Source organism: Trichomycterus rosablanca, chromosome 25 (assembly GCF_030014385.1).
Source record: "Trichomycterus rosablanca isolate fTriRos1 chromosome 25, fTriRos1.hap1, whole genome shotgun sequence".
Classification (NCBI taxonomy): Eukaryota; Metazoa; Chordata; class Actinopteri; order Siluriformes; family Trichomycteridae; genus Trichomycterus; species Trichomycterus rosablanca.
The window spans coordinates 15,504,682-15,532,279 of record NC_086012.1 but is presented as its reverse complement, the minus strand read 5'-3'; the positions used below and the strand labels follow the sequence as shown (position 1 = coordinate 15,532,279).

The window sequence follows — 27,598 nt, the reverse complement described above, 5'->3', positions numbered from 1 at the left end:
TGGGAACATGACATGTAAACTCGAAATGTCATTGAAAATAAAAATTGCATCCTACAGTGTATTTCAGAATCTACTAAACAAAATCACAGGCTAAAAGTCATTATGTCCGCTGACCCACTTATAATCAGTCACGGGACGTCTGGTGTCCAAGCAGGGCATCCAGTATCAGCCATGCCCACCCAAGCAGGATTTGTTTTGAGACTTTGGATAGGTGCTCAGGCTTTAGAAAAAGTGGTGGCCGAGGTGCCCGGCTGCCCAGGACTTGCATTGGGCTCTTCGTGCCACCGGTCCACGCATCGACGGCGGGCATTCATGAAGAAGTTGCTTACGGTCGATAGCTCAAGTCCGAGCTGTTGCGAAATGGTGATCTGCATCTCCTTGCTGGGTCGCTTGTTCTCTTTGAAGATGGCGATGAGCGTACGCCGCTGCAGGTCGGTGAAGACCAGCCGCTGCTTCTTTGGTGCCAGGTTGCGGTCTTTGTGTTGTTCTTGCTCCTTCCTTTTGCAGGCTACATACAGACAAAAGAAAGAATGAGAGCCAGACAGTCACAGACAGAATGGAAATATCAATAAAACTACAATAAAAATATAGATTTTTGCATAGTGCTGATGAGAAGAAAGAAATGAAATGAAAACAGTACTGCAGAGTGAGGCCAGCAAGGCAGAAATGGACAGTAAATTTGAATGTTTACCCCTGATCTCTGTCTAACACATCTGTAGCATCTGGGGAATTATTCTGGAAAATAATTTAAAGAAATGTTTTCCTGTAGTGAGAAAAGAAACCCAAAGACAGCTGCTGATATTCTGAATAGATCACTTTTTATGAATTTTGTGTATCTGTGAGGTTAAGCTGTAGGAAGTGTATTTTATACTACAGTAGTGAAAGCATAATTTGTTTGTATAATGCTGGCCTGTCATCGATTTGTTAGGATGTGAGCCAGTGTTTTTCTATTTGCACTTTCCAGATGTATTTTAGGGTCAGCTATTACTGTGACTTTAACTCTACCATTCCAAATCAGCTAGTGCAGTGATCTGTTTAAATCCACCATCTACCATGATCCAGCCTTTTATTAGCAAAGCAGTTGGTTCTACCTACCATAACCTCTCCCTCCATACTGAATGGCTTGCTTCTTGCTTATTGTGAGAACATATTTAAAAAAAAAAAAAACATTATACTTTAATCCATAATTAGATAAAAGGGGATAGAAATTTTCAATTACATATTACATAGTTTTTAAATTGTAAAGTTCTCTGAACATTCTGGCAGCTGAAATGCCTTTTTGTTGCCCCAAGCACTGAGAAGCATTTTTTACTTGTCTGGCATTAACATTTATATACAAAAATATTGGGTTTAACTGTAATTTAAAAAAACAGCTTTCTTAAAAACACTGGCTGTGTGTGTGTGTGTGTGTGTGTGTGTGTGTGTGTGTGTGTGTGTGTGTGTGTGTGTGTGTGTGTGTGTGTGTGTGTGTGTGTGTTTTAAATAGGATGAGGGCATCCTCAGGGACTTATGTTTGAGAACCCTGGAGCAAAATCCACTACCACTCCATGCTGTTTGGACTCATTCAGAGGAATTACATTTATGTGCTGGTGCTTCCTTTCAACCTCTACATATGAGACCAAATGGCTGAAGATGAAACCTGACTGCATAAAAAATACACGGACAGGTGAAAAAGCCAGACAATAAAGTCAGTTATACGATTTAAAAAAGCATTTATACATACAAAGATGTTGGAATATTTCATTAAATTAGTTCATTTTATATATATATATATATATATATATATATATATATATATATATATTGTGAAACTGATCATTCTTGGAATATAGCAGCATATATATTCTACATTTTTGACTGGTCACACACCCACACTGTATTATTTTTTTTTTTGTATTTATTTGTATGTTCAATGAAAAACGTTTGGTTGTTTTTTTGTCTTTGTTACTGTATTTTATGAAATGCATAGAACATAAGCACATCCTCAATCACAATGATTAAATAACCTAATAAATATAAATGATTTAAAGAGAATATGTTTTCAGATTTAATACCATCATATTATCAGATCTAGTTACATATCCAATTATTTACAAAATCATGTAATTAAATGTTATTAAATTACTCAATTAACCCCCCCCTCCCCCCATCCATTTCCCAGCACTGGACTCTGTATCTGTAACTACACATATGTATATATAGTATTTACATATAGAATATAGTGTTTTATCATATAGTTGTAATTGTCATACTGCTGTTTAACAGTAATTGCATTTCATAGTTTATAAATATATATATATATATATATATATATATATATATATATATATATATATATATATATATATATATATATATAAAATATTTTTTATTCTACCCTTTTTATTTATTCTATTTACTGTACTTACACTGTACTGGAGCTGCTGTAACATTCGAATTTCCCCCATGGGGATAAATAAAGGAATCTTATCTTAAATAAACATGTAAACGAAGCAGCACAGATTTAAATCCAATTACAAACAATATAATAATTGCAAACAAAATTTGGGGCTGCAAAGTGATTAAAGCAAGTGACAGAGTCTGAGAAAACTGCATCTGTAAAAGACAAAGCTAGGCTTGCTTGATTATATTCCTTCCATTCGTCATGTTCCTGAGTTTTACGCCACAAGTGCCATACTGCTCACAAATAAAAACATGACAGACTCCACTGTTAAAGCCGGACATCTTAGCAGACTGTGTATGCAGGGAAACACAATCTGCTGATGCACATTTAATTAAGTATTTTCTGTCGTCTGTATTCTCAGGCATCACTAAAAGATCATGCGGCAGGTCTAAAATGTGTACTATTTTAAACATGTCCACGCATTTTGATGTGCTTGCATTTATTTAAACAGTCTGTGTGGCTTTTATGCATCATTATGTAAAACCAGGTCTGATCCTGTGTGGTGCTCGGATTTTCTGAGTGTATAATTTCATCTCTTTCTTACAAACATCCATCACCATCACTCGTCCTCTCTCTCCCTCCCTCTTACGTTCTGTCTGTCCTCGCTCTCTCTCTCTCTCTCTCACACACACACACACACACAAACACATTGTGTGTGTGTGTGTGTGTGTGTGTGTGTGTGTTGCAGTGAGGGTTCCCCCAGTGAGATTGTGCTGAGAATGGAAAAGCTAGGCCCTAGCACTGTATGTCTAATTACAGAGAGCCATGAGCCGATCGATCTCCCCTACACAGTCAAATCTGTTTACTGCTGCCATCTAAACCAACAGCACACTCATCCATCATTTTCATATACCGCTGCACATCACACACACACACACACACACTCAGGACATGTCATGTGAAAGACATGCACTTAAGTGTGCAAGCATGCACTCAAACCACCTACATAACACACAGCAAAATTCATTATTGACCAGAGCATCACATCCCACTCCACGTTTAAACTAATGCATACATGCTTTTATCATGCAAACTTAATTACGCACCAGTGAATACAATTCTACCGCCTCTGTCTGACGCATACACAGACTGTACTGTCTTTATCTATTGTTCATAGTGTATACTTCATCTGTAAGGATATGTTAGTGGTGGGCAAAATATTAAATTGCAAACCATTGTATTTTTATCAGTGGTAGAAATTTACTTGAGAACCCATTGGATTAAACCTCTTAACATTTACATTATTTACCAGGCGCTTCTATTCAAAGTGACTTACAATTGTGACTGTATACAATGCAAGCAACTGAGGGTTTAGGGCCTTGCCAACACTGGCAGTTGGATGGTAGTAGGGCTTGAACCAGCAACCTTCCAATCATTGGGCCACTGCTTTACCCACAATACTACCATTTTCTAAACACACTTAATAACAGTTTGAAATTGATCTTAGGTAGTCCAATTCATGCTACAATTTGAACAATTGTTTGCATTTTTAAGATTTATTTGGGGTTTATGCTTATAAGAAATGGGAGGGACGTGGATGAGTGGCAGATAGAATGCAGGTGACACTGTCCACAGTCAAGCAAGCTTGACATCACCATGAGTCCACATTGCTGAATATTGTTTGTCCATGTGATCAGTGTTAAACTACAGTTTAGCACTTTAGGGTTTTCTTGCTTGACAACCACCAAGCCCATGGAATCTGTAAAGCTCTCTTGACTGTGGATAATGACAACTGTGTTGGAGCAGCTTCTAATTAATGCCAGATTTTTGGTTAAAGCCCTGTAATGGATTGGTATTCCTGCCCTTCACCCAGTGTTTCTGGCGAAATCGTACCCACCTCAATTCTGAATACAATACATTTACATTTTTGTCATTTAGCAGACGCCTTTATCCAAAGCGACTTACAGTACTGTGATAGTATACACTACAGTCTAAGCAAATAAGGGTTAAAGGTCTTGCTCAAAGGCCCAACAGTGGCAACCTGGCAGTGGTGAGGATTGAACCAGCAATTTTCTGCTTACTAGTCCAGTACCTTAACCGCTAGGCTACAGCTGCCCAACAGTTGATAAATAAAGCCGTTGATGAAAATTTAATTAAATTAAATCAGTTGAAGAGAAACTGTAGCCTCGTTAAATGTAAGTAAATACAACAATGGTTGAGAGAACATGATTTAGATTTGTTAAACCAAATAGTGATGTGGGTGAAATATAGCTGTGCATTGTAGTATATATATATTTATACTTTATTTATGCAATTTGTGCGGCTCAGTGGGTAGCCCTTGCCTCACAGCAAGAAGGTCCTGGGTTTGATCCCCAGGTGGGGAGGTCCGGGTCCTTACTGTGTGGAGTTTGCATGTTCTCCCCGTGTCTGTGTGGGTTTCCTCCGGGTGCTCCGGTTTCCTCCCACAGTCCAAAGACATGCAAGTGAGGTGAATTGGAGATACAAAATTGTCCATGACTGTGTTTGACATTAAACTTGTGAACTGATTACTCTTGTGTAATGAATAACTACTGTTTCTGTCATAAATGTAACCAAAGTGTGTAAAACGTGACGTTAAAATCAAACATATATATCTCTGTTTGTTACATACATATAGATGTAGACCTATATTGTAAATGTACAATGCAGGATATTAAAACCACTGGGTTTGCAGAGACCTTTTGCTGTCTCTTGGGTTCACCATCGTTTGTGTGTGTGTGTGTGTGTGTTGTGCCATCTCGCCAGTTCGTTCCCACGTTTCCAGCACGTGACGTCAACTGTACCGGTGCGGTTCTGTTCTCGCGCCTCACCGAGAGCGGGCGCGCGCTGGGGCTCGGGGGGGATCAATACGGGTCGATGGCGCGGGAAGGGGCCCTGATTGCTGCACCACGTGTGCAGGAGAAACCGGGGGAAAATCGATCACTGCAGCTTTTAGGGCCACAGCCGTGCAGACAGAAAGCAGCAAAAACGCGCATTTGTGCCTTGTGCATTAAAGCCGAGGCTGAAGCGCGCAGTGTGTTCTATATAAAAATCCATGTAAAATGTGCTCAAACTTAGCACACGAGACTGCAACCGGCGGCTCGAGCCTACATCCAGGGCATAAAGGGGCTTTTATTTCTTATAACCTTTTATGACTTTTTCTTTAAGGCTACATGGCATGGCTGGATATGAAGCCATAAAAAGGTCTCGGTGCAATGCCATAAAATATGTTTCTAAATCATTTTTGACGAGTTTTCACTCTTTTGTTGAAGCTGTAAGTAAGAGACGTATTCCTCACCATGTTGGCACTGTGTGGAAAGATTTTCTTTTGTTTAAAATGTGGCATAAACAAAATTACGTCCAAAATGTTCATTTAATGGCACGATCAGAACATTTTCTACTTTGTTTTTGAGAATGCAAAATAAAGCCCTGGGGATGTACGCTGTGTAGGCCGATACAAAATAACATTAAGCCTACCTATCAATAAAGCTCTCCCCATAGTCCAATTTCACGCATAACCTAGTCTATTCTCTTGGGTCACACATCGTAAAAGGGATGTGATGCAGTTGCAAAGCGTAATGTGCACAAAGCATAATTACCGCAAATACTCTTAGCCAGGGTTACATCCAAAACCCAGAACTACCACAATTTTCTATTGCAGTATCAAAGGGTTTGTCAAAATACTAGCCTGCGGCACCATGTGCAGAGAGGATTGACTGTTTCAGTCCAAACACGGTTTAAACCCAGCTCTAAATTCACTGCACATTTAAAATCCCTCAGTATTGACCGAACACCTGTGGTGTTTCAACAAATCCAGATAGACAGTGCGGCTGTACATTCAACACAGCATGTGGTAACTCAACAGTGGATTTTGTTGTTTGTAAACCAATCCAAAAATACACCCCAAATGAAACAAACCAATGTGCAATATGATTAAAAAATAGCCCAGCTGGTGGCAACATCAAATTTCATCCTCTGTTTGTACCAGTTAGTCATGTGTTCGCCCTCCTAGAAATAAAGCCTGTTCTTTAACTTGTTGGCATAGAAGTTCAATTTTGCTTCCCTAAAGAACATTTGATGAATGGCTCTTTAATCATTGTGTTGCGATTATGAATTATTGATTACCCAAACCCCTTAAATAGCCATCCATTAATGTTTCTTTAATGGCATTTTTCATAGGTGCCGGAAGTGGGGTGCTCCTGGGGCTGCACTCCCCCCTCTCACCACATCCACCACCATCACCAAAAAAACTGAAATTTGATAGAGCAGAGATGTAAAATAGGATTATATATCCAATGAAATGGATGAGGAGCATCACATTTCCATGATCAGCTTGTAACTTACTGTATGAGCAGAGGAAAGCTGTTGTGTTTCCTATACCATCCTACAGTGCGTTCAATTAGATTTCAACCCGTAGCAAGGCTACTACTTTGGGTACACTGTATAGGTTAATGTGTGCAAATTGATACACAGCCCTCCTGTTTGGGGCTACAGTAGTGGTCTCGCTGTTCTGTGTGCAGCCTATTATTTTAATGTAATATTTACATACATTTTTGCGTGCACTATGTATCTTAGCTTTAATTTTTATTGACAGCACCTTTACACTGCTGCTCAGATCATGCACAGTATCAAACAGTCTGTCTTTTCTGCTCCCTTCATCTCCTTAACATCTCCTTTTTGTTTTATTTTTATTTTACTTGTTGTTATTGGTAGATTTGTTGTTGCATCTACAACCCAGACAGGTTCTACAAAGACTCAAAAACTCAAACTCGATTGAAGTAAAAAGATGCAGAACATGTTGGCACACCAAGTTGTAATGCAAGTGCACCATAAAGGGGTGGTGAGGGGTCATTTTCAGCACCTGTAACAGCAGGTATAAAGACTGTTTTTGTCACCAAACAGTGTCTGTTTATGCTATTTGTTTTAGTCCTTGTGTGTGTTAATTTAATTTACATAATTAAACTTAATTTTAGTAGCATTAAAGTGTGTATAAAAACAATAGTCCTAGTTATCGTAACATCTTTAAAAAAAAGAGATAAAGGACATATACTGTAAGTAAAATCAAATAACTTGAAAACGCCTATTAAATATTTCATCAAGAAACCCTAAAATAAATGGTAATCAGCTCCAGAACAAAAGCCTAAATGCAAGAATATTAAAATAAAAAGAATTTCGTGCTTTTCTTGTAACTGTTTGCTATGAAATATGCAGGGTTTTTCTCTTAGTCTAAATAGTATTTATTTAACAGTATTGTTGTAATACTAAATAGCAAATTGGTAAATGCTATAACATAAGTTTTTATTACTATTTTATTACTGTCGATATGTAACATTAAACAGCTTCAGCCACATTTGAATCCAAATCCATGAGTAACATAATAAGAATATTCTAGCAACAACCCACATGAGTAATTCATTTAAACATTATTGGAGTTATTTTATTGGGTGGACACATTAAGCCAGTTTCAATATTGAACTCCTTTGGGTCCGCCAGTGCTGATTGTCCCCTATTTGATTTGCCCTGATGAGAAGAAGGAGGTAAGTCCATGTGCAAACACTAACCTTATCAGCCATAAGGAACTCGGAGTGAAAGTTGATTTTCTTTCCGTTGCTCTGGCAGGAATTGAACCAGCATAAATTAGGTTAAACGTCTTCGGGCTATTTTTATACAGCAGAATGTGCAGGATAATGAATTCATATTAAGATTAGAATAGATCTGGATTTTATACAAGGATGGTGATGGATGTTTGCCCAACGCGAAAAAATTCGTGCCGCGGTCCATGGTTCGAGTTTCCACACAGACTAATAGTCCGTAATATCGATTGACCTGCGCTTTAAGACCATTTCATGAAGCATTTCTTTAATTCAGTCGGCACCCACTCGAGGCCATGCCAAGCTTTCTCTGGCTCTGAGTTCTACCGACTCAATACTCTATAATGTAATAAGTGAGTGTTGGCACTAATATACTGATAATTTAATATATAATGTCTGTTTTCCTTACCCAATCATTTACTCCCAAACGTTTTTCACGATGCTTTCAAAATGTCTTTGTTTTAGTCTAGATTTAATATAACAGTGCATAGATTGATAAAATGTAATAGGTATAATGTGTGTGTGTGTGTGTGTGTGTGTGTGTGTGTGTGTGTGTGTGTGTGTAAAACACCTATTAATTTATCATTCTAGCTATAGTATGCTATACACATCCAAAAAACAAAGAAACATGACAGTCCTCAATATTAAGATTTCCCCCTTTATCTCTAGTGTTTCTGAGATCAAAGTTACCATGTAAATGTATTCTGTTCTATTAAATATTTAAAGGAACAGGAAGGGGGGGGGGGCGTTTATTTCAGATCCATGAGACCTTGCTGTAATTACCTGGCTTCAACAAACATCAGGTTTACAAGCTCTTTGTGGTGTCCTTGTATTTGTTAAATATAAAAACAGTCAGGATATAACTCTGCTCTGTTGTTTTTATTCTTTATACGATTTTCGTGTAATGATTTTGTTTAATTCCTGACTGAATCTAGACATCTGTCGTCTGCATATGTGTTACTCTTCTATAAAAGTATTTAAATTACCAAGTTAATGAGTTTACTGATGATTACTTTCTGTATACCTGCCGTACTTGAATATCATAACATTACGTTTAATTTGATATTTTATAGTCTTATACTCTTAATGATATTGCATTGAATTGTACAATTACATAACTAAACAGTAATGATGTAAGTACAAAGGTGAATATAAAACGGGGCTAATATTTAAAATACTAATTAATAAAGCCGCAGCACTGTTTTGATTTTTGATTTATTTAGTTTTAAAATAAAAATACACTCCGGATATGCGTGCAAACAAGTTCCCAAACAGACCACAACATGTGGAATGTCTTTAGCATGTTCACCTAAATACATTACACAGTAATCGATGCGTCAGGACACTGAATGTGATAGTATAGTTGTTGTTGTTCATTAAATATATTAAACTGCGCGGTTTAACCAAAGTTATTATCGAAAGAAAAAATGAAAAAGCTGTATGCTATTTTAATTTAGAACTGTTTGCTGAGACATTCACAAATGAAATGCTACTTTGTTCTTTGACTGTTTTTAAACTACATTTTAATTGCCAGAGAAAATTCTGTTTTGTAATCCAGCAGTAATCACAGTTATTGGTATGTTATCACAAAGATGGATGAAGTTCTCGATGCTTGTGGCTGAGAGCAATTATTTTATTCTGTTCTCTTAAACCCGTGCTGTACTTTCAGGCTGCTTGATTGCTGTAAGAGCATTTTCATGTATTGATCATTATACTAAACACAGACAGTACAAACAAACATCTGAAAGAGCAGAAATTAAATGCTTTTCAATTTGTATGAGCAGTGATTAGACCTGGTCATGTTACACAACAAAAGCTCGTAGCTGTTACACTGATATTTTAATGATTAGAGTTCTTGCTTTGTACATTTCACAATAAATACAAATACAGGCTTTTATTATAAACAGACCCTTCAAGTCTTAAAATCTACCATTAATTTAACTCTTCACATACATTTTAAGTACTTATCCATGAACTGAGTTATAGTCCTCTTAAGCATTTTAAATGTGAAGGCGCGCTTATTTCAGCCATTTAATTAAATTATATCACCGACTGGGACAAAACAATTTTATAGCCAACAAATGACTGCAGGATAATTGTTAATGGATTTAGTAAGAGATGTCTAATGCATGCTTAATTGGGAAAATCTGGCCTGTTTAAATAGTGCAAAATTAATGAATGTCGTTTATGCACTTTAGCAAAGTAAAATTGGTCAAAACGACAGAATTTTACACCCTAAAAATACTGGCGGTCAATTTCTATAATGATGTAAAGCAAACGACTTTGCTGTAGTTAAATTGTGCCTAGCTTAAATAAATGTTTTAATTAAATACTTAAATGTAGTTGACATAGTTTTTTTCGTTTATTTCTGTGCACTAAAATGTATTTTTATTGTTTAAACATGTATGCAGTAACTGCTTAGAAGAAATACTCTACGTAGAAAAAAAACCAAACTCAAGATCGTTGTATTTATTTATTTGTAGTTTTTTATTTTATTTTTAAAATCCACTTTTTACGTCATTTTAATTTTGCAATGTTCTACAATTTCGCAATAGACATATTATGGATATAGAAATATTTCTATAAACAAACCAAAGTATGACGTAATAGGCACGTAATAGACATTGTACGGTTTGTTGCTGTGTTTTTTTTATTATATAATAGACCTAAATTCTTCAAAAAAAAAACCTAGGAATTCTGTAACTAAAACCGACACAATAGAAATAATGGATTAGATTTTTAAGAGATCGTATTTAGAACTAAACTGTGCTGTTATAGAAAGCTGTCAAGTGAACGAAATTATGACTTAATTTGTCCAAAGCATGTCGACCTTATAGTGCTTCAAAAAAACATTAATTTGTCATCCAAAAAGTAAATTTGTTCAAAGCAGCATTGAAACGAATTAAAAAGTCGGTAAATACGCACGTATGAGATGCAGGACTTCCCTTATCTTTTATAAAACGTCAGATGATTTTACATTAACAGGCAAAATGCTATAAGATAATTGTTATAAAGTGGTTTGAGCATCTTGTAGCATGTTGTCCACATTTACTGCAATAAACCAATCTAATAGGTAAACCACGAGAACAGGAGCTTGTAACTATACAGAGGCAGGGTTGTCGGTGTCGGACCCTCAGTGCTGGTTGGTCGGGGTGAGGGAGAACAAGGCCGCGATCAATAACTAACCGCAGCATGCAGCTAGAAGCGCTCGGCCCAGATCGATGCACAGGACCGATCTTTTGTTTTTTGGGGTGCGGTGAAACGTGGCTATCGAAAGAGTAACTGCAGTGTAACTTCAGTAATGAATCTGGAGGCTGGCAAAATTGGAAAAGTTTCATGTGACACACGAGGTTTTGATCGGAAGCCATTTATCAGAGGCACAAACAAACGGTCTATTAAACCAGACAGAGCTGTTTATTGATAGGTCTCAGTCTCCTTTGTGAAACATTTACTCGGGCTCATCAGGCTTCGTTTGTTTGATTAAAAGATACATAATATCACCAAACTGAAGATTTTTACCGTGTTGATGTGATGACACTGGATGAGAGAGATTTGCATGTTGGATTGGATTTTACATGGACATGCACCACTAACTGGCGCTTTATGGTGATTTAAGCGTTAAGTCAATTGTCTCCATCAATATACTGTCAAGATCTTCGGACACAACATGGAAGAAGTCGTTTCCGTTCGATTCCGACATTTTTATCAAGGGCTGAATTTAACCAAGCGTCATCTCACACAGCACAACAAAAATAATATAAAATAACACAGAAAGAGGCGAGAAATTGCTTTCGATTACAATTATTATTAAGAGTTACAGAAAGTGACAAGGATTTGTATTATTACTTATGAACAATTATGAACAACACTGACAGAAAGCTATATTATTTTTGTTTGTTTGTTCAAAATACACCTGACCTAGATGGATAGATACCTCATGCAATCACTTTTTGTTTTAATGTAATTATTTCTTAATGTCTTATCATTTAAATTTTTTTTCATTTTATTCTGAAGCTGAACTAGTTGAATAAATATTTTCATTTCCAAATATATTTTCATTTCCATTTCCAGTAGAGACTGTGTGTCAGTTTACTCACAATGCTCTACATTTCATTGTAAAACCAAAACCAAATATTCATATTCTTATTTGTAAGCAAATTTTAGGATTTAGATGATGTGATAATTTCAGAGGAAACAATAAGGAAAAGACCAAGATCATAATGAAAACAGGTTTAAAATAAACAGCAGGATAAATAAGTCTAAGCTTTTTAGTGTTTTTTGCTGAAGTAATTACCAAACATCAACACTGATGCTGTTTTACGTGCTGTACATATAAAAGCTTTTATTCTTTATTGTTATTGAATTTGTTCGGTCCTTTATGTTTCTGAAATAAAAGAAAATAAGAGAATAAACTAAGGAAAATCCTGGTTCTCCAAGGCGGTGCGGTGTCACCCTGTGCTACTGTAAAGTCTTACCAAAATGCTCCGTGTATTAAGGTTCTCTTAATGTTCCTAACCGCTTCATTTTTACCAGGGTTGCGTTAGGTCCGGTTAAATTATTCAATTTTACTCTATATCTTAACCAATTACACCTCAGGGTGAATGAAGTAGCCAACCCTTCTCATGTTTTTCTTATGTTTTTGGGAGATAGGACGAAACTGGAGTGTGCAAAGGAAATTCACACAGACACTGAGATCATTTTGAAAAAGCAGACCAGAGGAACCATGCTGTCCACTATTATTATTATTATTATTATTATTATTATTATTATTATTACACAGGAACAGAATCTAAAGATCATAATAAAGTCTAACAAACTATGTATATTGAACATAATTGGCTTCATGTGTTTGTTTTGTTTTCGTTTTAAATGCTTCTGTAAGTAAATCCCTGTTGGACCATTTGTCAGTGAAATTAATAATTGCATATTATCTTTTACTCTCTTGGTTTGGTTAGAGTTAATGCGTCTTCTATGCGTCTTCTATCACCTGTTACATCATTTCCTAGTATCATGGCATCTCCTCAGCATCTCCAGGCTGTAATTGGATAAGAGACGGTGTGGGAACCGTTCATAGTGAGTGTGGCCTTTACAAAGAGGTGTAATACAAGCCGGGCATTCCTATATTTCAGGTCAGGGGCAGTTCCTCTGTGTGCACATCGTTTCCTAACTGCTCTCCAAAATCAATTGCTCAGTGGACAAACATCTGACGAGCCAGATCTATGGCGAGCAGCTCAATTAAATGCCATTCATAGACAGATGGATTGATCTGTAAGCCAAGGAGTGAAATATCTATAACAGATCTTATATTAATCCAACATTACACTGATAGAGTCATTTACATCATCTCTCTGTAACACAAGAGAATCAAATCTCATCTGATCTGTTCAGAAATCTCACTTTCTAAGAGTAGATAATTGGATATTTAACATCTGCTTACTTTGCGTGGTTTAATAAGAGTTTTTAAATAAAATAAACATTTTTGCCTTAAATGTTACTTGTAAGGTATTTTTTTCCTTCCAAACAAGACACTTTCTGTTAATCTTCACTTCTTATCAAATCCTTTTGGCTGGAATAATACACTAGTATTCTATACATACAGCAGTATTTACTTTCTGTGGTACATTAGTTAAATAAATAAATCAGTTTTACTATTTTTAATGATAATTAATGACCCTGAGTCTGTACAAGATACAGAGGCCAATTGTTTATTTATGAAAAAATATTTAACTAATACAATATATAAAGTAATGATAAAAAGTTATTACAACATATATAGTGAAAAAGTAATGCAGACGAATTAGATGATCAGGAAACTTTAAGTTAAAAGTCAAAGTGTCAAAAGAAAGTTGTCCTAAAATTCAGCTAATTATTGAGGCTTTAATGTATTTAAGTATCTAATAATAAAAGCATTCTTTGTCATTAATTTGATTTACTTCAGACTTTTATGTCAGTAAAACATGTTATAAATGAAAGTACCACTGATTATGATTGAATGTGTTAATCATAATGCATATCTATATATGGCTATTATTGTTGCCTATATTGTTAGAAAAGGTCTCTTTTCAAATCTGTGTTCTGTAATTACTTATAATGACTTTTATATGTTGACTATAATTAACATATTGTTTACTGCAACCACACACAGCCATGATGACAGTAAAAGCCAGCACAGGTAATAAAGACTCACTGTCTGGCTGTAGGTAAGCACATCTGATTTTTTTCTCTTCGTAAACACAGTTATACTCGAGCGTTCATCTGGAGTGCTTAATGTTTAATGGGAGCTTTTATTGTGTTTACCAGGATGTCTATGTTTTCAAGCAGGGGAATGGTTTGGGCTTCTTTAAACGGAATCTGTTCCATTGTCTGTATTTGAGTTTGAGTGTGTGTGTGTGTGTGTGTGTGTGTGTGTGTGTGTGTGTGTGTGTTTGTGTGTGTGTTACAATACCAGTAAATCTGTCGGTGGGAAAATACTGTGAACCGAGCCGAGGCCCCTGCTTGACTGGCTTCTGGCTGTTGTGAGTGTGTGTTTGTGTGTGTGTGTGTAAGTCTGGCTGGTGTGTGTGTGTGTGTGTGTGTGTGTGTCTGGCTGGTGTGTGTGTGTGTGTGTGTGTGTGTGTGTGTGTGCTTGGCTAGCTGCTGCTGCTGGGAGCCCCGGAGATGGAGGGAGAAAGCAGGGGAAAGGAAATCAATACAAATTCAGAGTCAGAGATTCAAGTCAGATAAGCCTTAACAATATATAGCACAGACACACTCTATAACCCAATCACATACGCATACACACATGTAACACACAGACATGCCCACACACACACTTTCACACTAATATTGTGTGTAACACCCATTCAGACACACTTTTTCCCATGAGCATTTCTACTTGCCTTCACACATACTGTACATGGATGGACAATAAGGCTACAGAAGCGCCATGTGTGCAAACACACCAGCACATTCATACACAAATATTAATTGAACGAATGCTAGAAATAGACACGGCGTGGTAATGCATCATGTAGTGTGGGCTCTCAAACCTTTTCCCTGTCCTTGTCTGTGAGGAGTTTGGTGTGTCTCTTTGGATTTTGTCTGGCTACTCTGGGTTCCTTCTACCTTCCATAACATGCACACGGTGGATTGGCTGTTCTAAATCAAACCTAGGCATGAGTGAGCAAATGGATTGGGACCCGGTCCAAGGTGTATTTCCACCTTGCTCTCAGTGTAGCCACTGTGAACCTGATCAGGATGAAGTGCTTCTAAAAAATGTTTACATTAATAAATGACCATGCGCCCTGTGACCTATGCCTCTGTTCAACCTTCAAATATCAAGTGATCACAACCTCGCATCGTATTTGCTGACAAGTACAAAATGATAATCAGCCGAGCATGTAAATGAGATCGAGGACCTTCCCCTCCTCCACCAGCCGACCACAGGCTGAAATCTCCTACAGCTCAGGTCGAAGGGCTTTTCCTTGCTCCAGTTTCTTATTTGACCCACACTACTATATATCATTCCAATGTTAATGTTGTCTCTAAACATTCACCGCACGTTCTACTTTGCTTACCAAGAACAGACTCGGCTAGAGCAGCCACAGGCCTCGACTCCCTCCCCACTTTCCCCTCACGCTTATCAATTATTAACGCCCGAATCGATCATTTCAGCAGCTCGCCTCGATCCGCTGCTTTTCACAAAGTCAAATCTCTCCCACCCTCAATCAATCGCTGCACCCCGTCGTCTGCTTTTATCTCACTGAGCACACAGTTCTTAGCGTACTGTTCGACGTTTTGAGGAGTTTTGAAGCATATTTACATTCATTTCCCCAGTTTGGATGAAATAAGAGCAGCAGCTTTTTTTGAAAAATTCATTTGAACTGGAGGAAGCTGAGACTGTGTGTGGGTTTATATCTGACTCTGGCTCATCACACAAAGGTGCTTTTGAAAAGAAGCATCAGGAACTTTTATTTAAGTTTAGTTTCTTTTAGTATGTTTTTGATAAATTATTGAGCATGATACTTTTTCAGAGTAGTGATGGATACACTCTTCTAAATTTATTCAGAGATGTTTTGGAAGCTCACTGTATTGAAGCTTGCTTGACTGTTGTTAGTGCCAATTGTTATCCAGCAGCATCTAACTCTTGGGGATTTTTGGAATACATCTGAACGTGTGTGTGTGTGTGTGTGTGTTTTATTCTCGACCTGGGCAAAAAGACCACTGTTCCACATACTTTGTATATCTAGACAACTGTTTGTACAGATGTTATGAAATCTAAAGTTGCTTATTAGTGGCTCTAATAGACTTGTAAGGTGTTTATGAGGCTTTTTAGAATTAGCTTTTGTAATGGTATTGTGGCTCAGACAAACAAGCCCAAATTAGATGCAAGAAAAATTCGCCAACGGTAGTTAATCATGATTTCTAGCAAGAAAGTCAGAGGCCCTGCCATAAAGTTAAGTGACATTAATAACTGTTTAATCTCACAGATGCCCAAGATTTGTTAGTATCAGTTTGGCAATGGAATCACATCCATCCCTCAAAAACAGGACTATTGAACTTCTGAACAATAACAGCTATGCCATAACTGGGGCTTAACTTCATAATGTCACAACAAATGGTAAAAGCGTTTCTGTTACACAATAATGCAGATTCATCTTTCACACTAGTCTCGTTTCAAATGGACCTGGCTTGTAACAATATGTAAGTGTCTATATAAGAGGTACTTAAATTGGTGCTTCACATAACTGACATTGTCAATCAAACACCATTAAAAATATGCTGTTGTCTATTAAATACACAATATGGCCAAAAATATGTGGGCACCACTTTTAATTGAGGCAGTGGTAGCTCAGCAGTTCAAGTACTAGCCTGTTGGTTCACACCCCACCACTGCCAAGCTTCCAGTGTTGGGCTCCTGAACAAGGCCTTCCACCCTCATATGCTTGCATTGTATTTAGTCAATTACGTTCCAGTTCCAGCATGATTGTGCCTTTGTGTGCTAGGATAGCACATAAAACATGCATTGACCAGTTTGGTTTGAAGAAAGTGGCCTGCACAGAACCCTAACCATACCCACACTGAACAGCTTTCGAATAAATTAAACTGTTTCTTGCAACATCACTTCTTTCTTGTCCAACATCACTGTCAACTGCTCTTTTGACTAATTGGGCTTAAATTCTCACAGAAACACTCCAAAATCAAGTGAAAAATGTATTTCCCAAAGAGAGTAAACAAACCATAATGTCTGTGGTTTTAGACCAGGGCGTCCAAAAAGACAATGTTCAGGTGTCCAAATACTTTTGGCCATATAGTGTAAGTGATATGTGTATGTGTTAGATTAAAATGTGAGGTAAAAAGCAAAAGTATATTTTAGGATATCTGTATACTCAGTGTTGGTTACTAAAACTATATATTTAGTCTGACACTTTGACGCTGCTGTACACCCTCATGTCTGGCACACCTCACACATTTGCCCACACATTTGTAAATGGCTTTTATACACAGTTCAGCCCACACAACTAGGATGAGCATCACATTTTATCAAAGCAGGGCAAACTATTCTTGTTCACTGGATTTTTTTTTGGTTGCTGACTAGATTTCTCTCATCCTCATCCTCAAATAGCATCAGCTATCTTATATCATTCCACTGAGGCCGACGCTCTTCCAGGAACACGGTGATTTCTTTTGCTTTGCTAAATCTACTGCACCTACAGATCTAATTCAGTGATGCTGTGGCAGTCATAATGGATGGTAGGTCAATTTTTTTTTCGTTCGTAATGCGCTGCAAAGAGAAAGAAGCGAGAGATGAGAAGGGGGATGGGAAGCCGTGTTATTGATCCCTCATATACGTGCAAAGCCAGGCAAACATATGAGAATGACAAAGCCGCAGCAGCAACAGAACCTGTAATGGCGCTCGATGGACGAGCAGAACTGGAACAGAGGAGTCAGAGGTTCTGTCACAGCCAGCGATTCTGACCAACTGCGGACTTTCACTTTAGCATTTCACTTATTTAATTATGATATTTCCTGAGATTAGCAATTTTATGGATTTGCTTTACTAAAGCTATTATCTTACTACTTGTTATTCACAGGGAATGGCGACTTTACTAATGTTACATGTTAAATTCAATTGCTGGCATGTACTTTGTGCTCAGCCTGCGTGGAGAGAATAACGTGTCTGAATGTAGCTGCGTAATTAAAACCCAGTGTGCAAAATGCCAGCTCAGAACAAAGGTCATCGTTCTTTCTACATAATATGCAAGATTTTTAATAAATGCTGTTCTTATATTCACTTGAAGCAGAGGCCTGTTTAAAACATATGAAACATGATCAAGAGAAAAATGGATGGTCATAAATGATCAAACAAAGCCGAGCTGCTTGACATTTTCCATCAGGAGTACCCTAAAGTCACCCAACATTAATGTAAAAGAGTGGTGAAGGACATACAAAACACATAAAAGCTGGAAACAAAAGTATGATTACAGACAATGAATGAATGAATGAAATCCAGTGGCCTGCACAAAGCCCTCAACTCAACCCCACTGAACATCGTTGTGATGAACTGGAATGCTGATTGTGAGCCAGGCCTTCTCGGCCAACATCAGTACCTCACAATGTTTACAAATTGTACAAAGAGCACAAATTCCAACAGACAAACTCTAAAATCTTGTGAAAAGCAATTCAGGGTTTATAAAAATAAACTCAGGTTTGTTTGGATCATCAGAAATATTTGATTAACCCTTGTAAGAATACAACAGCTCTGATTCACACCTACATGGTTGTGAGACTAGAGAACTAGAGGTACAACTGAGGCTTTTTAAATTAAATCTTGTACAGTACTTGAATTTGAACTATTGTGTGTGTGTGTGTGTGTGTGTGTGTGTGTGTGTGTGTGTGTGTGTGTGTGTGTGTGTGTGTGTGTGTGTGTGTGTGTGTGTGTTTGTGTGCTCTAGACTCTGAGCTATGGCCTCTTCTAAAGAAGTGCTGGATTTCACATGAGGGTTCTTCTACAAAGCCAAGCTCACTTATATCCCATCACAGTTCTTAATTGGTCTTTATTGTAGAAACATAGCCACTCACAACACTAAATTTGCTAAACCACTTATATGTATATTGACATTAAATTGATAAAACCTCATGTTTATGTTCATGAAAACATGTTAACCACAGTATAACAAACTGTGGAAATCATTAAAATACTCAAACTACCATAATATACAGGTATAAACTTGACTTCAACTGTGTGGAAGCTTGTAGAGGCCTTTATTTTGGGAGAAGATGGTAAAGTCCTCAATAAGCTGTATAGAGTAGTCTGACTTAAAGCAGAATGTAACTAGGAAAAATTTATATATGTATATATCACTGCTAGAATATCATTGTTTATTAGGAAACCATAATCAGTTATACACTGTTTCACTTGTTATCACTTGGGCTAGTGAAATACATCAGACTCACCAAATGTTGCCAATCCCTTATTTACAGTTTAAACAATAGCAGCATTTTCTGCATATATGCAAACTAATTTATGATCAGGGTTCCAAAATGCAAATTTAAGCTTATGAACAATAACTGATCAAAATCGAATAAGCAGATTAAAGCCAAATGATAAAATTGTCTGGACTTTTTCAAATAAGCCCAGAATTATGTAAATAGTTTTGATTAAACCTTTTAAAATAGCAAAATATCAAGTAAAGCATCTGACAAGCCAATGGTGTGGAAGAAAGCATTAAAAAATATTTATATGTGAAATGGTTTGGATTAAATCACATGAAAAGACCCAAATTATTAAAAATGGTCTGGAATAAATCCCATGATAAATACTATAAATGGAAACCATTTGCTGTGGGAAATGTCACACCTTCACAACAGGACAACCAGCGACTTTTCCACTGGTTCCTCTCTAAATGGCAGATCACTGTCAGGTTTTAACCTTGAGGCTAGAGAGTGCTAACAACACTGTAATAAACCCACTGAGATCCTGCATGAGGTCTACCACAAACAGGATTTCACTACTTTACACAATCACACACCGACCTCTTTAGGTTTGTGGCCTGGTGAGCTTGCAGTCAGGGGAAAACCACTGAAGCCAGTAAATACAGCTTAAAGTGAGATCTCAGTCTGGCTCAGATTTTCATCTGTCTTGTTATAAATGCTCACATATTTATATAAATATTGAATTATTTGGGTGCACATGAATTTTCTCTGGGTACTAGACCAGGTGTTAACAGGTGTATAAAATTAATGCTATAAAATAAATTATTTGCTTCAAACTTTGTTGCAGCGGTTTGGGGAATGTTTTCTAGTTTCATTCTTTTCTCTTTTACCACAACTGGGCCCATGTGCACAAATACAAGGTCCAAATTAGGTGGTTTGGGTTTGATTAATTTGCCATGGAGGCTCTGTAGTGCCCTGCTCAAAGCCCTGTGCACATATACATAGTCTAATTTGTAATGCTGCTTTTGATTATTTCTGAATTTTATTTTTGTATTTTATGTTTTATCAGTTTTTCACTGCATGTTGGTCATAAGCCGAACATGTGTACAGCAAGGTTTGTTAAACACATACTTTGGTCATTTCACAGACCTTAGGACGTTTGTTATATCTGTTAATGAATAATTTAATCATTGCGGAGAAGAGGACACCAAGAGAGAGTGTCTTGACTGTGCTGAGGAGCAATTAATCACAGCTATCCATTAGGCATTCAAACGTGCCCAGATTGGACGTGTGTTTGCGTGCAGGTCACTAATGCTGCCCTCCCTAACCGCAAGACCCTGTCTCAAGGGTCAGAAGAACAGTCAATCCATACCGCCTCCACAAGCCTAAGAGAAAGAGATTCCAATCTTGCATCGATTGGGATCATAATAAATTTAATATGATAACCTGAATTCTATTGAGCAAAGTATTTTACCACAGTGTGCGCAGTGGATTAATAACTTTCAGTTTATGTGAATGTAAAACCTCAAAATATAGAATTTTCTGTGCATCTGTGAATAGGAGGGAGGATCTTAGAGCAGATGTGGTTTGTCTATCAAACCTATTGTAAACTGTAGATGTGCTGGCATGCTGTTTTATAGCCATATGGACAAAGGTCAGCCAGATCCAATTGTACTATACCTATTAAAATAATTCTGGAATAGAAAAAACATGGTCATAAAATAATCTAAACTAGAAAGACAAAAAGAAAAATAGTTTGTCACTGGGGTGCTTTTAATTAGAGGAACATAACAGTACAGGATCATTATTCAAGTGAGAGATCAATTACCTTATCTATGCCTTTGAGGAATACCAAGCTGCTGGTAAATTGAATTAATTTAAAATGAAAACCTCAGATAAATGTAGGTCCAAAATTATTATTATTATTACTATTTAAGCAATTCGGAGACATTGCAATGAGTCCAGGCTTCACTTCTAAATTAACTAAATTAGATTAAGTATTGTTGAAGCTTTTGTATATGCTCTACATTGATTATTTTGAGTTTATAGAAATGGAGACTCGAAGATCAATGTAAGAAAGCTAGAAGAATAGGGTTGTTGGATGTACACTGGACTGGGCTTCCCTTTTAACTAAATTGCTGGCAAGAGTCCGGCAGTTTGGTGAATCCTTAGCTTTAACACATCTACTTAACCTGGTTATTAACCTCTGAGATGAAGCAAGTGTGTTATGTAATCATCAAACTGTGCTGGACTGAAGTCATAAATGCTTGGAAGATCTTTCGTTTTGTTTTGTTTTGTTTTTGTAAAAGGTGTATAGCTGTACACTAACATCATGTGTGTTTATAATTTCACTTTAGTACAATTGTGCTCCAATGGCAAACAAAAGATTCACAGTACATTATATTTGTGATGTTTTCCTGATTGCTTATTAATGTACTACATAATTTTCCGCTGTGCAGTTATAATTTAATCTGATTTATTTTAAGTCTTTAACCCACAAATGCTCTGCAAATAGATAATCTAATATGTTTTGCCCAAAATGACATAGTCTCTTTGGCTGTTGTCTTGTGTAAAAGTCTATGGAGATACATTTTATTGAACTCCCACACTTTACTTTTGAGGAACAATTTGTATTGATCAATAGGAAGTAATTTTGTCCACAGTATGAACAATAAATTAGAAGTAAGGAATAGTTGAATGGTGGGATATAGAATAGATAGGGTTTGTCTTTTAATCATACTGTAAACTGTTTTAATGCTTAGTGTATTAAACCAGGTTTTATATACTAACTGCGTGTAAGTAAACTGATAACACTATTGTATTGTTTACCTGCTCGTAGTTAAAAGTGCATAGCTTTTGCGGACTATTATTAAAGCACCCAGCAGAGTTTACTATATGTTACACAGTTTATACCTATGTAAAAACAACATGCATCTGTACCATTCATTTTTTGTATAATTTTAGATGCTTTTCTAGATTGTTCCAATCCCTACCTTAGTTTTATCACTAGGTTAGTTCAGGTTTTGTTAAACTGATCACTGGCCAATCCAATTTGACCACCTAGAGATTAAAAGTACACAGACCAATGTGTCCTTTTATTAAGACCATCGTCTTCTTTAAGAAGGCAATTGACACACATTACAATAAACCTGCCCTGATCGTTTTGAAAATGTCAAACCTTTTAACATCATTTTATATTGATGCATTTCAGCATCTCCAGTTACACGATGAGCGTGTTGTTTTTATTTTTCTTTAACTGTACAGCAGTTCCAGAATTCAATGTTCACTCTATAAAGGGATGTCCAGATGTCTAAACAGTCATTGAATTTCCCATTGGTCTATTGGAAAACAATATTTCCATGTGGTTTCACAGCACAGTATTTCTATTAAGATTTTCTTTGGGATTTATCTCTAACAAAACTGACAGCTGACAGCTGCTGACCAATGTCTATTTAAGGAGTAAAGCATATATTGGTAATTAAACTAGTAAAATGCTTGATAAATGCATTTACAGTAATATTTTTGAAGGTTTTCTTGTTTGTTTATTTGCTTTAAACGTTAGTTTAAAGTACTGTATATCAGTAACAACCATAAGTTCCCTTAAAAACCAAGGATTTTATGGTTAGACTTCACAACACAATCTACTCTTGACCAGGAAGCACTGAGAGGTGCTGTTTTTTAGAACAGTTCTATGAAGTGGCAAATCCAAACTGGAACTGTTTGGCCACATGGATCAGTGGTTAGTCTGGTGTGGTCAAGCATGGAGGTGGGTCATTAATAATGTGGCAATGTGTTTGCTACTTGAACCGACAATCTTGACCATGTGACTGGTGGCATGGATTCACAGAAATAATAAGACATTCTGAGGAAGAATTTCATGCCATGTGTGGTAAACACACTTCCAAGTCAACCAATGCTTGGGTAAAGAATCAGTCCTGGAATATGCTCCTCATTCTTCAGATTTAAATTACAGAAAACATATCTGATGGGATTTAAAGAAAGCAGTTGCAGAATAAAAACCATTAAAAGTCAATGAACTGAAATAAGCAGAAGAGCTCATTTAACCTAATACCTAAATATTTGTCTTCTTGTTGTATATTTTAATTTAATTCTATACACATAACACTGTCTATAAGGTTGTGTGAACTCTTGACATCAACTAAAGTGCACATATGCACAATATAACCATTAAATAGGCTACAATATTTTATCCTTTGTGATTTATATTTATTTAATATGATGGTTTGGCGTGTTTTTATTAAGGGGTGGTAAAGATATCAAAAGCTCACATTTGTCCTCATCAGCATGAACAGAAGCCAGCCTGACCCACAGCGTTAAAACCATAGAGGACTAAATTAGCAGCAGTGCGGTTATATCTGCACATTTTGGTTCCAAATCGAGTATTGATTTGTTGCTCCATTTAAAGAGACGCGGCTTTACTGATCAGCTGGAGGTCACCCTGCTCCCTACCGTCGACTGGACCATTCCATTTCAACATGGGAAGACTTGTTTAGACATGAATGTGCTTATATTGACCAAACATTTAGGTTAAAGAAGTAAATATCCATTCATAAATTATTGGAGGCCGGTTAAAGACTTATTTCCATCATTGAAATACTTACAATCGCGGTTCATCCAGCAACATTTTTGTTTTATATGCAAAACTCAGTAGCAATGTTTAGAATGAAAAGACAACTGCAACCTCTCAAAATATCTAGCCTATTAAACTTAGTTGTTAAACAAATATTTTAATGTAGAAACAGATAATTAATTATTAAAGCTGATAAATACATTTTCTTTATCGCAGGAAGGGAACATTGGAAGCAAAGTGTATAGTAGACAAATCAATGAAACATAGCATTGGCGATAGATGATAGATAGATAGATAGATAGATAGATAGATAGATAGATAGATAGATAGATAGATAGATAGATAGATAGATAGATAGATAGATAGATAGATAGATAGATAGATAGATAGATGGGTGGATGGGTGGATGGGTGGATGTGGGCGCACTTGTGCCCTATTGCGCATGGCCGGTGATTTTTGTATTTTATCGTTTAATGAACTGAAGTCGTTTACGGTACACAGAGCCTCGAGAGGATTAATTTCCGGTTGACTGGAGGGGGTGAACGAGAGTTAACATGGCCGAAAACACAAAAAATGACCTTTGCAGGAAAAGCCCGGTGTGTGCAGAGATTCTCCATCTGCTGTGGGAGGGGAGGGGGGAGTTCGGGAAAAGGGGTTTTGGGGTGGGGGGGGGGGGGTTAGTACACACTCATCACGCGCTGACAGCTAATCGTTCCTTAAATGTCTGATGGCCATCCAGTTTAACACTCATTCTGAGCCTCGCTTTTTCTCTCCTCAATCTTAAAGCGCCAAAAGGTTTTAACCGTGTGGAACTGCTTAATTACACACTCAGCACAATCCTCATGATGAAAAAACAGCATCCAGTGTTACATTTAGTGAAATTGGATAGATGAATGAATGCAAGGATGGTAAAGAACTCACAACCCTAAAAATGAGACGCATCAACTTAAATGGTCAGTGTCGTTTTGACAATGAGGTGATCAAAATTGGGGTTAAACTAAAGGCTAAACTAAAGAGTCATATGTATGTATTAGATTTAATATTTTATATTATATTAAAAATAGAAATTGTCATCAGAGCATTTCCAAACACCAGCTCTAATAAAGAATAAATCAGTCCAAAATGAATCTTTAATCTTTGTTTTTTTGCGTTTTTTTCATTGATGGATGCTTTGGTCACTCATTCCCTCAAATCTCCTCAAATCAACAGCAACCCTGCTTCCAACAGCAAAATATTATTTATATGTTTTATTTATACAAAGAAATTTAAACACGAACTCTTTAACCTAGATAGAATTACACCAGGGCTTATGCATGGTAATTTCACAATAAAGGGTTGTATTTAATCTACTTTTAAGATTAAGATTAATTAAGATTTGCACACACACCTTTGTATCAGGTACATTTAATGCAGCATTTTAGTTAAATAAATGTTTAATATTTTTGTGAATGTACTGTTAACATTGATTTAAGGTGCAAAACTGAACATAATGGACTATACATTATTTTAAACCACGTGTACCACGTATACCAAACAATGTGTACAAGCAAAAACACAATTTTTTAAATAATAATTTAATAATTTTGTGCAATGTATGTTTGTTAAGTAAACATTAAATTATGTAAACAAGTGAAAACACCAACGTCTTCAGACTGTTATATTTTCGTCCCTTATAGTGTTGCATACACAGAAAACTGAAATGATTTTAAATTTAAATAGCTGGATTCAGACCTGTAAAAAATTATATGCAATGTAATTATATGCATTATATGCCAGTTATATAAGCTACTGTGTATTTTTTAATCTTTTTATAATTCTGAAATCCTGCTGTGGGAAAATAAAGCGGTATGTATAGTGATATTTATTTAGATGTCGTTTTTAATTATTTGTTTAATTTATTTTAAGAAACCGGTCATTATTGATTACAAAGCATCTCCACAAATGGTATTGATGGCAATGCTCTATTTGCATTCTCATTTAACTGGCCTGCAACTTTTTAGGCCTACACTAACCTTTTGTAGTGCATTGATTTTATGAGTGCACTGTCTGGATATTCTCCATGATGCTTTCGGACATGACTACTGGATGGCAGTTCTCCCTAACTAGTGCACTTTAGCATAGAGGAAGATTTAGGCCAAAACGTTAAAATGACGAGCAGATAGATTGTGTTGCCAGATTTGTGTTGACCATTTGTTGTAAGCTTTAGTCACATTACAATAGCAAACAAAGCATTTTGGCTGAAATTATTGTTTGTGATATTTACAATAATTTCTGGTAGGTTTTAAACATGAATTCAGGAATACAATCTGGCAACCTGGAGAATGTAATATTAGAAAAACAGGTTCCTAAAGGGTTCTTTAAATGATTTGTTTATCTAGATACAAAAATACAAAGACTCTATTGTGATTCCTCCGCACACATCAAATAACAAATATCTGGAACCTTTTTTTCTAATCGTGTAAGCATTTGCTTTAATGGAAGCATGAATTTAGTCACATGCGGTCATGAAACAATTTTCAAACTTACAAACGTGAGGGCGCACTCACCGGCCAGTCTGAGCGCGGACATCCTCTGGAACTCTGGCTCCTGCAACCACTTCCACATCCTGCGGAAGGTCTCCCGGCCGGACTTCAGCTTACTCCACGGCTTGGGGTTGCGCAGCAGGTCCGACAGGGTGCCCTGCGAGCGACACAAGATCCTTTGCGCGAAAATGGCTTGAGGAATGCTGTAACGTTTGAGCTCGGCCGTGATCCTCTGAGCCACTTCCTTCGTGTTGATCTCTTCAACTTGACTCGAACCTCCTCCGTTGCCTCCGACGCCGTGACCGCCAGCCGCTGCGTGCCTCTCACGATCGGACAGCATCCCCCCGTTGGCCTGCGAGTGCAAGTGCCCGTGTGGGTGCATGCCGTTCAGATTAGATATCATACCATGCCCGTGGCCACCTAAACTACGGGCGATGTGCTCCTCGCTCCGGGACAGCATGGCTGCATGGGAGTCGAAGCCGCCGGCCGAGAGCATCTTGTCGTTTGCCAGGTGTGCGCTCGGACCGTAGGCAGAAAGCGCTTGCTGTGAGTTGTGCAGCGAACCCAGGCCATTGGAAAGTGGCGACAGGGGAGGCGCCATAGCCGACATTTCTTTGGGATAGTGTCCGTACAGGTTGCTGACGGAAGCCAGGCCACGGTCATCTCTCATCAGCGTGAAGCTGCCGCTTACGTTGCCCGTGGCAAGGCGCTGGTGCGCGGCGTGGTGATGCGCGGCGTGCGGATGCGGGTGGTGAAACTTATCGGATACTGTAGAGATCGGAGGGAGATGCTGGAGCGGAGTAAGAGTCGTGTACGTATTGGACAGGCTCATGCCCGACTCGCACATGCTCATCGCTGGGTGCAGGTGACCCGACAGAGCGGGGTCGGGCCGGTACTCTCCAGCGGCGCCTTCCAAAATCGAAGCCATGCTGGAGACCATCGCGGAGCGCCCGTGTGACACTAGATTTCGGTGCGACGCCGAGGATGAGGGTCTCCCGTGCGAGGCGTTCATTAATTCTCCCACCTGTGAGTGCGAGACGCCGTGCATGTTCCCGATGTTCTCCATTGTAAGTTCCAT

General features: G+C 37.4%; 1 protein-coding gene across 1 annotated transcript; it reads right to left on the bottom strand.

Annotated features, from left to right (window-relative positions):
* Positions 1-215: 215 nt before the first annotated feature.
* Positions 216-27,598, bottom strand: onecut3b (one cut homeobox 3b). The gene is made up of 2 exons (XM_062987850.1): positions 26,545-27,598; positions 216-508 (listed from the first exon to the last, which is right to left on the bottom strand). Exons 1-2 carry the CDS (start codon positions 27,596-27,598, stop codon positions 216-218), a joined length of 1,347 nt encoding a protein of 448 aa, XP_062843920.1.